This window comes from Cetorhinus maximus, chromosome 2 (genome assembly GCF_964194155.1).
Source record: "Cetorhinus maximus chromosome 2, sCetMax3.hap1.1, whole genome shotgun sequence".
Lineage (NCBI taxonomy): Eukaryota > Metazoa > Chordata > Chondrichthyes > Lamniformes > Cetorhinidae > Cetorhinus > Cetorhinus maximus.
The window spans coordinates 155274795-155289870 of NC_135880.1; the positions used below are offsets into that span (position 1 = coordinate 155274795).

Genomic DNA, 15076 nt, shown 5'->3' on the forward strand with positions numbered 1-15076 from the left:
TTGAGTATTGAGTACATATACTAAATTAAAAGAACTACAAGTAAATTGCTTTTACACTTAAATTGCTTTTGCATCCTACTTAGAAGGTGTCTTTGGGGCTCTGGATGATGGGGAATGGGGAGATGAAAGGGCAAGTGCTGCATCTCCTGTACTTGCATTGGAAGGCACAGTGGGAAGCAAAGTGTTTGGGGATAATTAGCAAGTGGACCAGGGTTTTGTGGGACAATAAGTGTTCATTCACACATTCAGTACAGAGATACAGCAATTTCCTCGCTCTGCTGAATTGTCACTTTGTTGAAGTTCTGTTATTCAATCTAGTGTGCAACCTAACCATCTTTAAAATGAACATTAAATAGAGGCATCCTTTAATCTCTTAGGTGGATGTAAAAGATGCCACACCTGCCATCTCCTGAAGAAGAGCAGGAGAGTTCTCCTAGTATCTTGGCCAACATAACTCTCTCTCAAACAGCATGGCTAAAGCAGTTTATCTGCTCATCTGCCTCATTGCTATTATAATTTCTCCACATTGCAACAGTGATTATAATTCCAAAATACTTAATTGACCGTGAAATATTTTAGGATGTCCTTAGGCTGTCAAAAGTGCTCTATAAATGTAGGTTATTTCCCTTTTTAATCCTTAAGCTTTACAAAAGCTAAAATATACTTTTGAGTTTTTGCATGATCTTTCCTTTCCATATATTTTACCACCTGCTTCTGTGGTGTCTTTCACCATGGAGATAACATACCTCCCAGTCACTATGGAAAAGGTTTGTGTATTCCCAAACCTATAGAATCCTCCACCATAACAAATTCTGTTTTTTCGCAGTTTAACTGCCTCTCACTCCATGAGTATTCCATTGCTCCATGGTGCTGTAATGTTGCTAAGGGCAACCCTCCTTTAAGGCACAGTTTCTATCCACCTCTTACGTGTCTCACATTAAGCATCTATTGGTTCAGTCTTAGTAACTCCAAGAGGTTCCATACATTTGAGTCCTTTGCTGCCCCTGCATATAGTTGCCCTTTCATTTCTTCTACAATATCGCTGTCCAGAAATGTCCATTGTTGCCTCTTGAGTGAGGATATTCTAGAGAGCATGATCCAGAAACGTCCCATCCACTGTGATGGTGTGGAGTGTTACTGCTCCAACATGAGGATCCTCTGCAGAGATTCAATTTTGTAACACATATTCCAAGTGTACTGCCCCTGGATACACTGAGGATCCGTGATGGTCCACATATCCGACTTCACACAGATCACAAAGGTTCCCTGTAATGCCATTTCTAGCTCTAACTTAAAAAAAATATAGTGACAGCCCGAACTCCCACTAGCACCAAATTCTGGTAACAGTCAAACCCACCGTACACAAATGTTAATTATATAAATTGCCCAACTATACATCAATGCTGACCTCCTATAAGGCCGAATTCCCATTGAAGTTAAGCTCATACTGTTCTGGCCCCTCACACTCCTCTGGCTTCTCATAACTTCTCATTGACTTCATGCCATGCTCTACATTAAATTTCATTTTGACATTTAGCTGCCTAATCTACTAACTTCCCTATATCCTGTTGAAGTTGCACATGATTTTTCATACAGTTAACTACAGTCTCTGTTTATGTGCCATCTGCAATTTTTGATACAATATTTTGCCTCCATACCTAAGTCCAGATCATTTATATATATTATGAAGAAAATTAGTTCCAATACTGATCACTTCAGTACAAAAACATTCATCTCTGTTTTCCATCTTTCAACAACTTCCTACCCACGCTGCCACATTCCCTTCATCCATTAACCAAAGAATTTCAAAGCAAATGTTATTTTGATCTTTTATTATAGCCTCTAGAAGCATATGCAATACCAATGTTAGGCTTACTGACTTCTAGTTACCTAGTTGATCGATTTCTCCATTTCAGAACAGTGCTTTGTTATCTAGGTAACCCTGCAGTCCTCTGTTACAATTCCAAATTCAAACATGTTCAAAACGTTGTGGTCAGAATATCTGCTGTTTCCTTCAGAATTCAAGTATGTCATCAGAGGCCTTGGAGAAATGGAGAAATCGATCAACTAGGTAACTAGAAGTCAGTAAGCCTAACATTGGTATTGCATATGCTTCTAGAGGCTATAATAAAAGATCAAAATAACATTTGCTTCGATACTGCCTTTTCTACTTCAAACAAATTCTTAAATACTGTCATGTTTTTATTTCAGATTTCCAGCATCTGCAGTATTTTGCTTTTATCTTAAATACTGGTTCTTTGCCTATGTTGATCCCATTTAATATCATCATCTCTTATTGTTTCTTTTCCCTCCCCTCTTTACCTGAAAACTAGGCAAAGTTCTCATCTGATATGTTCACTGTTCCTTCATCCCATTAGATGAAATTTATTACAGAAATGTGTGAGGGGATGTATTTTTGCAGAAGGGAAAGCGTGAGGCAATGTATGTTTAATGGCACAGTTCTAAATAATGTGGAGGGACAAAGGGACCCAGAAGTCCATGTGCACAGATGGTGGCAGTATATATTGAGAGTGTATTTAACTAAGTATATGGGATCCTGGGATTCATAAATAGAGATGTTGCGTAAAAAAGCATCAAAGTTATGCAGAACCTTCACAAAGCTCTGATTAGGCCACAATGAAGTGATTGTGTCCAGTTCTGGTCACTATGCTTTAGGAAGGATATAAAGGTCCTTTCAGGCTGCAGAAGAGATTTACTAGAAAGATTCCAGGGATGGGTGAATTTAGGTACAAGGTTATGCATGAGAAACTGGTGTTATTTTCCTTGGAGCAAAGAAGATTGAGGGAAGATCAGATTGAGGTATACATGATTAAGACAGTTTGGATAAGGTAGGTAAAGAAAAGCTGTTCCCACTAGCTGATGGTACAAGGACTAAGGGACACAGATTTAAGGTTTTGGATAAGAGATACAAGAGGGAATGAGAAGAAGAACATTTTTATGTAGAAAGTAGTAATGACTTGAAATTCACAGCATACAAGGGTGGTGGAAATGGAGACAATCAATAATTTCAAAAAGGAATTAATGGGCACTTGAGCAAAATAAACTTGCAAGACTCTGAGGATAGAGTAGGGGAATGGGACTGATGCGATTGCTCCACAGAGAGCTGGCATGCACTGACAGTCTGAATGACCTGTTTTTCCATCATGTTGATCCTATGATTCTGACTCCACACAATTTCTTTTTATCTTCAATCTTTTACCTTATCTTTAATTATTATTTGTTTTTTTAATGTACTTTGAACACGTTACTGTTTTATTTAATATGACTGTCAGTCTATTTTTTATTTGTTCATGGGATTTGAGTGTCACTTGCAAGAACAGCATTTATTGGCCATCCCTAATTGCTCCTGAGAAGGTGATGGTGAACCACCTTCTTGAACCACTGCCGTCCATGTGGCGTAGGTACATTCACAGTGCTGTTTGAAAAGGAGTTCCTGGATTTTGACCCATTTTCAGCCTTTCAAATCAATTCTGCTTTCCTTCTTTATCTATTCCACATGATTTTTTTTTTTGCACAATTAGTTGTACATTTGTCAAACGTCTTTTTTTAAGACTGATTTTAATTTCCCATCCTCTGCTCATCCAAGAAACTTCAGGGGCAGAATTTTGCCCTTGTCAGGCGGGCTTGGTGGGGGAGGGTGGGGGCGGTCGGGAAGCCGACCGCGATTGGGGCCGGACCGTAATTTCACGCTGGTGGACCCAGTTAAGGTCTACCCAGTGTGAAACGTGTGCTGCAGTGCTCAGCACTGCCTGTGCGGGGTGGGGAGGAGGGCGAGCAGGAAACTTCGCGCAAGTGCACGGGCACGCGCTGGAGAAGCTCCCTGAGGCACAGAGCTGCCTCAGGGAGATGAAGAGTTCTATAAAACAAAAATAAAGAATTTTCAAATGTTAAGAAACATGTCCCCTCATGTGACTCTGTCACATGAGAAGGGACATGTTATGAATGAGATGTAAAATGTTTTATTTTGTTTTTCACTGTTATTTGCTGTTGAAAACCTCATCCCGGTAGCAAAAAAATTAAGTTAATTTATACTTTAATGGCCTTAATAAGCCTTCTACTTGTCGGCGGGCATGCAGCCGATTCCTGCACGTTCCCGACGTCATCACGCGTCATTTCACTCTCGGGGGGGTCGGGCGTGCGCCTGCCAAGGTGAAAATTCTGCCCCAGCTTTTGCTGCATCCTCTTTACTTGTGGGAATATGTCTCGTTCATATTTTAAACACCTCCTATTTGGAAGTTTACTGTTGTTTTTCTGCCACCTTATCTGCCAATTTGTTCCCAATTTAACTGGCCCACCCCCTTTTTATATCTCTGAAATTAGTTTTTTTCCCCCCCAATTAAGTTGACTGCTTTCCTTTTCAATTTTACACCAAACATCATATTACCCTAGTATTTGAATCAGTTAGGGTACAGACGTTTCATGTACAGATTTATTGTTTCCTGGAATGTATAATGTTAATTTTAAAGTCCAATTTGTGCTCATTTATGAAGTGCAGGTGTCTTAAATCCCTTCTAGTGTTAGATTGAATAAAATTACCATTAACAGCGATTTTGTGTGAACAATTATTATACGTTTCTGGAATGATCAAATTCCTAATCTGGTTCTCAGTCAATCTCCTTTGAATTTCATTAAACTACCCCATCACATCCAAAACCCAGGATCACTGGCAGTGAAAAAGGGAAAAAAATCATAACATCTTTCATATTCTTATGATATGTACATTTACTACTTAAAGAATTGTTTTAACCTTCAAGAATTCCATTTCATTTCCCAAGAGATATATGTTTGTAGCTTTGAGTTTAATATACCACCAATTGAAGACAATTGTAGTTAAAATGCTTAATCCAGGATACAAGACTTTACAAATGTTGCTATTGCAAATCCTATTGGTCATGTAACACACTTACAGAAACTTCTGTAAGGAAGTAAGTTCTATAAAAGACAGAATTATAGAAATGTTCATTAATTGAGTGGTAGAATGATTTAAGCATGGAGAAATTTGGTACCTTAGTTGCAGAATAATCTTCTGAAGTTCATTGATTTGTCACAAGTAACTTCCTGACCAGAACAATTGAAGGATTCTTGGAAAAAGCTCCACCCATCAAGCTAATAGGACAGATTTCTGAAAACTAAATGGTCAGATATCCTGGATGAGAGTGAGGAATCAACAGCCAGAGACCCTGCTCCTCATTATTGTCTGGTGACTTCTGTTGGCAAGTGTGCACATGTTGGGGTTCAATTTTCAATTGTGTTATTTGGTTCAAAATAGTTAACACTAATGAAGAAACTGGTGACATTTTGAAATGGGCTTACCACTGAGCGTCACCCAGTTTCAGATCATAGGCTGCTTTTAATATACACATCCAAGAATCTAGAATCTATTCTAAAAGATGTGATAAATGGATACTTGGATAATAATGATCAGAGTGGGCATAGTTGACATGGACTATAAATGGGAAATCATGCTTAGCAAACCTGTTGGAGTTTTTTGAGGATATTACTAACAGAATTGATAAAGGGGAGTCAGTGGACTAAGTATACTTGGATTTTAGGAAGGCTTTTGATAAAGTCCCCCACAGGAGGTTGGTTAGCAAAATTAAAGCACATGGGATAGGATAATGTGGGGACCAAATGTAATACTTGCAAGTTCACGGATCAACAAAGTTAGGTGGAAATGTGTGTTGTGAGGAAGATGCAAATAAAGTGGCTTCAGAGGGATTTGGATAGACTTAGTGAGTGGGCAAGAACATGGCAGATGGAATATAATGTGGAAAATTGTGAGATTATCCACTTTGGTAGGAGGAACAGATGTGTAGAGTATTTCTTGAATGGTGAGAGGTTAGAAAGTGTAGATGTACAAAGGGACCTGGGTGTCCTTGTCAATAAGTCATTGAAAGCTAACATGAAGATGCAACAAGGAAGGCCAATGGTATGTTAGCCTTTATCGCATGAGGGTTTGAGTACAGGAGTAGCAAAGTCTTGCTTCAACTGTATAGAACCTTGGTTAGACCACACCTGGAGTACGGTGTGCAATTTTGGTCCCCGTACCTTAGGAAGAATATTACTGCCATAGAGGGAGTGCAATCAAGGTTCACCAGACTTGTTCCCAGGATGGTGGGACTGTCCTGTGAAGAGAGATTGGGGAAATTGGGCCTGTATTCTCTAGAGTTTCAAAGAATGAGAGGTGATCTAGAAAATACTAGAAACCTAGAAAATACTAAAAGGGATAATTCATTAAAGCGTAATGTAAGCTGAAATACTTTGGTCATACAGTACTCTTCCAATCTGTGTGGTACTGCTGGTTAAAATGTAGCTATATCCTACTTGATAGGAGATATCCCTTCATCACTGCTAATTTGCAGTTTAAAACTCAGTGAGGATCCAACAACTTGGGTTTTTGCACTAGAGAGATGCAGTCCCTGAGCAGCCTGTACCTGATATCAGCAGAATGATGTCTCCCCTGGTTGGGAAGTCTAGAATCAGGGGACACAATTTCAAAATAAGGGGAAAACCAATTAGGACCAAGATGAGGAGAAACATTTTTACTCAGAGGGTTGTGAATCTTTGGAATTCTCTGCCCCAGAGGGCTGTGGAAGCTCAGTCATTGAGTATGTTTAAAGCAGAAATTTGCAGATTTCTCAATATCAATGACATTAAGGGATATGGGGATAGTGTGGGAAAAAGGCATTGAAATTGATGATCAGCCATGATTGTATTGAATGGTGGAGCAGGCTCAATGGGCTGAATGGCCTACTCCTGCTCCTGTGTTCCTATGAACAGATTTTCCAGAAATGTTTATAAATTATTTTATATAGTTTTAATGATTAAATGCATTGTTTAAGGGAAGTGATTATCATCCAATAATTGTGTTTTAATAGCTTTCCTTCAACATACAATTGTGTTCCAGACATTTTTATGGTCTTAACAAGTAACACAAAATTATAATGTGTGTAAAACTTTGATTGTTGTGAAAATTCACAATTGTTTTTCACTTTCAGTGGCTATAACCCAAGGAAGTGGAATTAGTTACAACCTTGCAGAGATTCAAAGCCAACCATTCTACCATGACATAAACTCTGGGCTCCAGAGGTCATTATCCTCTCCACCGGGCAGGTAATTGCTTTCATTTTAATGAAGTAGTGCTTTGAGATAAAGCTAATATTTTATATGTTGATCTCTCTCCTGTCATCTAACTATAGCTCATTAAAGCATAATGCAAGGTGGAATATTTTGGTCATACAGTACTCTTCCTATTTGTGTAATACTGCTGGTTAAAACGTAGCTATATTCTACCTGATAGGACATATTTCTTCATCACTGCTAATTTGCAGTTTAAAGCTCAGTGAGGACCCAAAAATTTGGGTTTTGCACTAGAGAGATACAGTCCCTGAGCAGTCTGTACCTGATGCCAGCAGAATGGCGTCAAGACACAACAAATGTGGAGTGTACAATATTGTACACAAGTCTTGATACAAGAGCAGAGTTTCAAATATGCTACTAGGTTATACAGTATTGTGAAATCAAAGTGATGTTTAAGCTTAATCTATGTTGTAACATTCAGATTGCACCATTGAGGACTCATACTTCAAGACGCAATAATGTAGACATTGCAAACTAAGTTATAAGATGGATCACTTTTTTCGATTTCACCTGGAAATAAAACATTTCACAATGTAACTTTTTAACCACAGCTAAATCTGTTCTTTGAATGTAATTGTTCTCAAATGTAATATTTGATATTGTGAAACATTTGATATACTGGAATGTAGTTAAATCCCATTGAACATACAAATCAGCTGTGAGCTTAAGCTGGGAGGGAAGTGACTTTGATTATTTAAACTGTATAAATCCCATTTACCAATCGGAAAACTCAATTTTTTCTTGTTATGTTGTGCACTTCTGTGTAACTATAGAGAGTCCTCTGGATACTGTGAGCATCTATTGCTGAGTTTTTTGTTTTGTAAATTACAAAGCTTACAAATTACAAAAGCTGTACATGGGAATTACATTGTCACAATAATGGAGTGATGTCTGCACACTCAGTAACATCTCTATGTTACCTCATGTTACAATGTTTTATACTGTAAAATTGTGAATAGCACAGGCATTTTATGAGAAACTCCTCCTGCTGTGACATCATGAAGTTCTGCTGCAGTGACATTGTGAATGGGAACAGTTGATTGTCACAAGAGTGAAACTTCATGGGGGTCACAACTGGGGGAGTCCTACAAAATATCTTTTTTCAGACTGCCTTGAACCAGCTGTTCAAGAACATAAAACATCAGAGCAAACAATGACCGAGACACACCAGTAAATTTACAGATGTCTTCCTTTATAATGTTATGACAACTCAGTAGAATTCTTTCCCTTTAGGGCACTGTGCAGTAGCAATCATTTTGATGAAAATCTGGCTTTGATCAAGCATAAATTTTGGAAAATGCACTAAATAATTCTCAGACTGATTAGTTTAGCTTCAAACCTTAATCTGAATTATGTATTTATTTGCTAGCAAACGACCTAAGACGATCCCTATTGATGACAGCATAGACACCAGTCCAACAGAATTCTATCCTTCTCCCAGCTCACCAACCAGTGTCAGCCGGACATGGCATGAAAGAGATCAAGGTTCGTTCTTGGAGTGAGCTTGATGAAGTTTAAGATGTAATGCTAATCACTAAGATATTTCCACAAATACATGACATAGAATGAGATTAAACATAACAGCTTGAATTTTCATTCTGAGGTCAGGAACCCGATGTGGCGACCAGTTCTGGGTCTCGACCCGGCTCAGCGTGTTCCAGACACAACCCCCACTGCTATTTTTAAAGGAATGGCCATTTAAAGGCCACGGTGTGGGCTTGCTGAACAATTGAGGACGGTGGACAGGCTCCCAATCTTGGAGGGCCAGTGGGAGGCTCTCCAGCACTCACAGCCCACTGACCGATCTCAAGATGGAGAGAGGGAAAAGGCCAGGTAAGTTTTTTTATATCTAAAATGACCACAGTTGCTTGGCCATGATCCGGAGGCACAGCCCCTCTGTGGCATTGCCAACGACCACAGCTGTGGCCTGTGGCCATGAAGGATGGGGTGGTTTCCCTTGCAGGTTCAAGCACAGCCCCTACTTATCCAGACTGAGCTGCCACATTGGCCTGCACATGTTTCAGGCTGATGTGGGCTACCCGCGTGCCAACTGGAAATCCCATGCCGACACAGCAGCCGGCAGCACTAAATTGCAGGGCCACCTACCTCTAATCCTGACCTCAATCTTTGAAAATTCATCCAATGTATTTTATGAAGTTCCTATGGCAAATGAAAGATGTAAGTAATACAAACCTAATGGAAGATGTATTATAGACTGTGAACAGGTTGAAATTAGATTATTAATGTATTTTATGGAATTGATGGTGTGATTTCCTGCATGTGCGGCCACTAAAATGGAATAGGCACTGTATAACAGAAATCATAGTGTCAGAAAACCTGACAGTATGTGGTACCTTTGCCTTCAAAATATATCTTTCTCTCCTTTGTAAAAGTGGAACCATTATATGCTTTCCATCTCCCTGTCTCTTCCACCCTCACCTCCAACAAGAAGTGCAAGGTTTCTTTGTCATTAAGATTGAAACCATCCAATCAGCTGCCTCAACTACTTCTGTCCCTTCTCCATCAGGCCAAATCTGCTCAAAGGACACCTCTAAATAGCCCTGCAATTGTACTTTCTCTAGCTTCTCTTATTTTTATTCATGCCCTGTTCATCTTGTCCATAAGTCTCACTTGCTCCCATGACTCTATTTCCACTAAACTACTGACCATCAAACTTCACTTCCTGGCTCCATGTTAGCTGATATTATTAACAGTTATCTATCTTGAAGTACTATTCCACCCACACCACCCCCCAATTTCGAATCGGCTCTCATCATCCTCTCTTCAAAGTATAAACCCTTGACCCAACGGCTCTATCAAACTACCGCCCCATCTCCAATTGCCCTTTTCTCTCCAAAATTGTTGAATGTGTTTGTTACTTCCCAAACCCATGCCCGTCTTTCCTGGAAGCCCAGTTTTGAATTTTAAATGAATATTTTTCATAATCACACTCAAAAAGAGAGTCAAAGACAATGGCTTCAGCCTTCCCGATATTTAGATGGAGTCTGCTCATCTGGTACTGGATTTCAGACAACCGGCCTGACAATTTAGAGATAGCAGAGGGGTCTTGCACAGTACCAAAATGGCTCTTATCAAAGTCAGAAGTAATATCCCATGTGACTGTGAAAAATTATCCTTCTTCATCCTTACTGTCCTAGTCTGCAGCCTTTGACACGATTGACCACACCATCCTCCTCCAATGCTACTCTGCTGTCATATGTTCTGCCTCTCAATGACATCATATAAAAACAGATGTTCACATATACACTGATGACACCCAGCTCTACCTCAGCAGCACTCTCTTGACCTCTCTGCTGTCTCTAAATTGTCAGACGGCTTGTCCGAAATCTGGTACTGGAGGAGCAGGGACTTCCTCCAACTAAATATCAGGAGGACCAAAGCCTTTTGAGTGTAATTATAAAAAATATTTCCTTCTGATGAAATGGAATTTCATTGTGATATTATAAAAAGGATTACAATAATTCTGAAATACTCAGTGTCATGACATGTATTTCAGTGCAATAAACCTTTGCATTACAAAGTACAATTGTATAGCACCTTTAGCAAAATAAAATGTCACAAAGTACTTCACAGAAGCATTATCAAACACAAGTTAACACCTGGCCACCTGGAGTGTTGTGTTAGTAATGGAACCAGGCAAATTCCACCCAGCTGGACAATGGAGTCCATAGTGTTGGAGGGGCATGGTGTAGTCAATTGTATTGCTGTTTGCTGTAACTGTTTGCTTCCATTATTGTGTTAAGCGTTGCATTGGCAGGTCAAAAAAAAATAAGGTGGGTTAGTTTACCAGAGTCACAGCCAGATAGATTTGTGACTTAGTTAAGGGTTGTTTCAGTGCCGTGGCAAGGGCCATAGATTACTTCTGAAACTATGTGACCAGGCTTTGCTAAAATTTGATACAAGTCCTTTCAGCATTGAATACTAGACAACAATTTTAATATGTTTGTAAGATGTTGTTCATATTTGTACTACAATATGAAGCACATACTGGGTACAAGAACAAAGTTAGTTCAGTCCAATCCACTGCCTATGCATGCTTGAGAAACTGGTTCATACAAACAATTGATTAATGGGATTCTTTTTGCTCACTTTGGCGATTCCCTTCCTACACTGTCCTACAATACAAACACATTTGATGGCATTTCCAGTAAACCAATATAAAGTTGTGTAATTTGCCATTGTTGTATTTGCAGTGTGTACGGCCCAGATTTTGCAATATTAATCATAGCTAAATTTCCAGCATTTGCCACTGAAAATGTCAGCAACTTCTGGAGTCTGTACTTGTGCAGTTAAATGCTGAAAGCTAGGGGCAGAATTTTTATCTCATCGGGCCAGCAGGCCCGGGAATGGCCATGAAACTGACCGCCGCCCGCAATTGGGCCCTGACCGCGATTTCACATTGGCTGACCAATTAACGGCCAGCCAGTGTGAAAGGTGCACTCAGTGCCTCTGCACTGCCAAGGTGGGGGCGGGAGGAGCACGAGCGCTGAAGTGTGCGCATGCGCGGGGGGTGTGCTCAGTGAAAGCTCCCCGAAGGTACAGAGCTGCCTCAGGGAGCTGAAGGTTTTTAAAATGAAAAAGAAAGATTTCAAAAATAAGGAAAATATGTCCCTTCATGTGACTCTTGTCACATGAGCAGGGACATGTTAAAAATGAGTTTCAAAAATTTTTATGGGTTTTTTATTTACTATCCGGAACCTCATCTCACTTGTGGATGAGATTTCGTTAAAAATGCAAAGGCCGCCTGATCTATTCACCCGCCTGCCAACCAAATGGTTGGACAGGCAGCAAAAATTTTGATAATTAATTAATTAAGGGCCTTAATAGGCCTCTTAATTGTTGGCAGGTGTGCTGCTGCGTCTTGCGCACGTCCGCCAGGTGAAATATCGTGAGAGTGCGTGATGAGGCCGGGATGCTCGCCCGACGTCATCGCGCACTATTTTACTTCCGTTTGGGCCGAGCGCACGCCCGCCTAACGAGGGAAAAATTCTGCCCTTGGTCCCAGTTGTTTTAAAAGCACCCTCCCCCTGCAGGCAAAATGGGATCTGTTGGAAATGGGGCCAGTACTTTTATATCCGGGTCCAACCCGCCATTTTAAAAGTTTCCAGAGTCAGTCCGACTCCACGGAAATCCGGCCCTTAGCCCCTCTGTTAAAAAAAACCCTTGAAAAAGGTACACCTTGTTTAATGAGACGTGGCTGGGTTTTAACAGTATACTAAATTCAGAATTTTGCTAAACAGCCTCACTGGCCTTGAAAAAAGTAATTTTATAATTGTTGAATGTCAAATTTTTCAGTTATAATAAGAATTTCCATATATTATTAACATATATTTTAATTTTGTTTAAAATATTTTAGCTTCCACATTAATTCCATATGTAAATGCCCTAACCATTTATTTGGCTACCTGTAAAATGTAAAAATTAAAGGTGAAGGGATTCTCTGATTTTTACTTTCTGATTTGCTGTCTGTGAAAATACTTAGATATGATTAGCAGCTTGATGACAGTTCTGTTGCTAGACACAAGGAGATCCGCTTGACTTCATGTCAGATACAAACTGACAACAGGAAAGGGGAAATCCGTGGCAGAGAGATCACTAGGTCTTTATGGCCAGCTTTCTTCATGGTCAGCGGTGAGTGCCATTGTTTGGCTGCTGACCACAAAATCCAGCCCGATATATTTTACAGAGCCTGTTACAGACTCAAAATACATAATGCATGCTTTTGTGCTACTTTTTTTGGAATCCTTTTTTTATTTTCTTCAATGCTATTTTAAATGCATATTAACATTTTGTCACATTTGGCTGCAAAGTGTTTGCAGGTGTTCAGGTGAATGTTCTTGCTTGTCTGGGCAAATAAGATTATATATCTATTTAACAGGTGGTTAGTAATTTAATTGACATTACATTCAGAGCTTAAAGATGACACCCAGGTGCAGAAACAAAGGCATTTGATGGGGTTTTTCCTTTGTTTTTTTGTGGCTTGCATTTTATTAATGTGATTTAAAGGATTGAGTTCTTCCAGGCTGTTTTTTACTTGAAGACTAATTCAAGCGTTCTTCTAAGTACAATGCATTTACTCATAATAGGGTTCCTGCCTGAACTACACTGCAAACTGAAAAAAATAGGTACAGAACCTATTTAGTAGGAGTTTAATTAGAGAAAGTTTAAATCTAGCAAAATTAAAGTACATTTTTCTAGTAAATCCAATGAAACCCAGAAAGCCATTTCCAATTAAATATAGTGGAAATTCTTAGGGATAATAAAGGTCAATGGAAATGCAGATGTCAGGTATCTCATACCATTGACCCTTTAAGTTCTGTATTTCTGCAGTGGCCTATCATAATTACTGAGTGACCTATTATAAATATATTCAAATTGGATAATCATGGCCGGAATTTTCCGCTTCCGTTGGTGGTGGGTGTCATGGCGGGTGTGAGCAGATAACATGGCGAGAAGGCTAAAAATCGGTTTACACCGTCATGAAACCAGTTTGTGATTGTCCATTCCACCTGTCAGTGGCGGGCCACGTTTCCCGCCACCGCCGCATGTCGGGAACCTAATTTCAATACTTTAGCATCTCATTATAAGCTCGGCTCACCGGAATCATCCCCCCCACGCTGGATCATCCAGGCAATCTCGCTGAAGTGTTTCACAACTGTACATAAGCGATGTGCATCTAGCAGGCCGCACTTCGCTCGGGACTTCAAGGTTTGTTTGCCTACCTTGCTTCAGGCAGTACTTGCAAGCATCAGCGCCAGGCTTCGCAGACAGCACCACATCACTTTTAGGAGGGCTCATGGGCAGGTCTCTATCTACCAGACCAGCCCCAAGGTGGGATGGCTTTTCAATGGCTGCAGGGCGAGGGCTTGCTTGGGGAAGAGGGAGAAGTGGCCTCAGGCAAGGCAAGAAGCTGCAGGGCGAAGGCTGTACTGGGGAAAGGGGGTATCCCGGGGTGTGTGCGGGGCACATGTTGATCTGTGCAAGTGGCCTCAAGATGGTGAGGGCTGAGGAGGCAGTCTCCAGAGGAAATGAGGCCAGATAGAGATGTGAGGATGTGTGTGGGAGAGTGAGTGGTTATGCCCCTTGAGCTGGCAGTGTGCAAGATGCCAGTGAATGTGCGATGGCCTTGTGATTGAATGAGTTTAGAGTGATGAGATGGTTGTCTTACCCTGGCGGCACGGATGAGATCATTCACCCTCTTTCTGCACTGGATGGCCAACCTCTTCTATGCAGCATTGGCACTGACCACCACTGCCACCGCCTCCCAAGCTGGAGTGGTGAGATTGCTGGACCTCCTGCAGCTAGAGCAGGAGTGGAGGACATCAAGGCAAGCCTCCAAAAGGCATTCCAGAGATGGTTCACTGAACTCTTCTTGGCTTTCAGGGCCATGTCTTCACTGGAGCAGTTCTGGGCTGAAAGCATTGAGAACTGTGTGCATAGCTGCAGTTTAGATATGGCACCCAGAGTGAGGAAATGGTGAGCTAATGGCGTGGCGGGTGATTCAGAGGCCATCGGCCAGTGAGTCGTTGTGTTTCATGTGGCTGCATTAATTAATGTGGCGGGTAAAACGTCTTTTTTCACGCCCACTACCACAATTAGTGCAAATCTGGGATGATTCCGCCCTATATTTTAAATCATCAATAGCAATGTTTTTAGCTTCTATAGAATATAAATCTTAGTTATATTTTGACACTTAGCACAGACATTCAGTGGTGAGAGAGTTAAGTGAAATTGAGTGCAGTGTGAAGGTCTCTTCTCTTAAGTGATGACTCCTTACTAGATTTTGATTTCTTTGACCTGACTGGGTTTATTTCACTAAAAGCAGACAACTAATTAAAGCAATCTCCAAGATGGAAAAGGCATAAGGTTAAGGAGTTATTATAATTTATTATGG

General features: G+C 40.4%; 1 protein-coding gene across 10 annotated transcripts in view; it reads left to right on the plus strand.

The window, feature by feature from the left end:
• LOC144698817 (nuclear factor 1 B-type-like) overlaps nt 1-15076 on the plus strand; it is a 375700-nt gene that overhangs the window by 263129 nt on the left and 97495 nt on the right. For all 10 annotated transcript variants that reach the window (XM_078570524.1, XM_078570525.1, XM_078570519.1 and 7 more), the window contains exons 5-6: nt 7020-7134; nt 8531-8646. In XM_078570524.1, coding sequence (XP_078426650.1) covers nt 7020-7134; nt 8531-8646 — 231 coding nt within the window. The remainder of the gene's footprint in view (nt 1-7019; nt 7135-8530; nt 8647-15076) is intronic.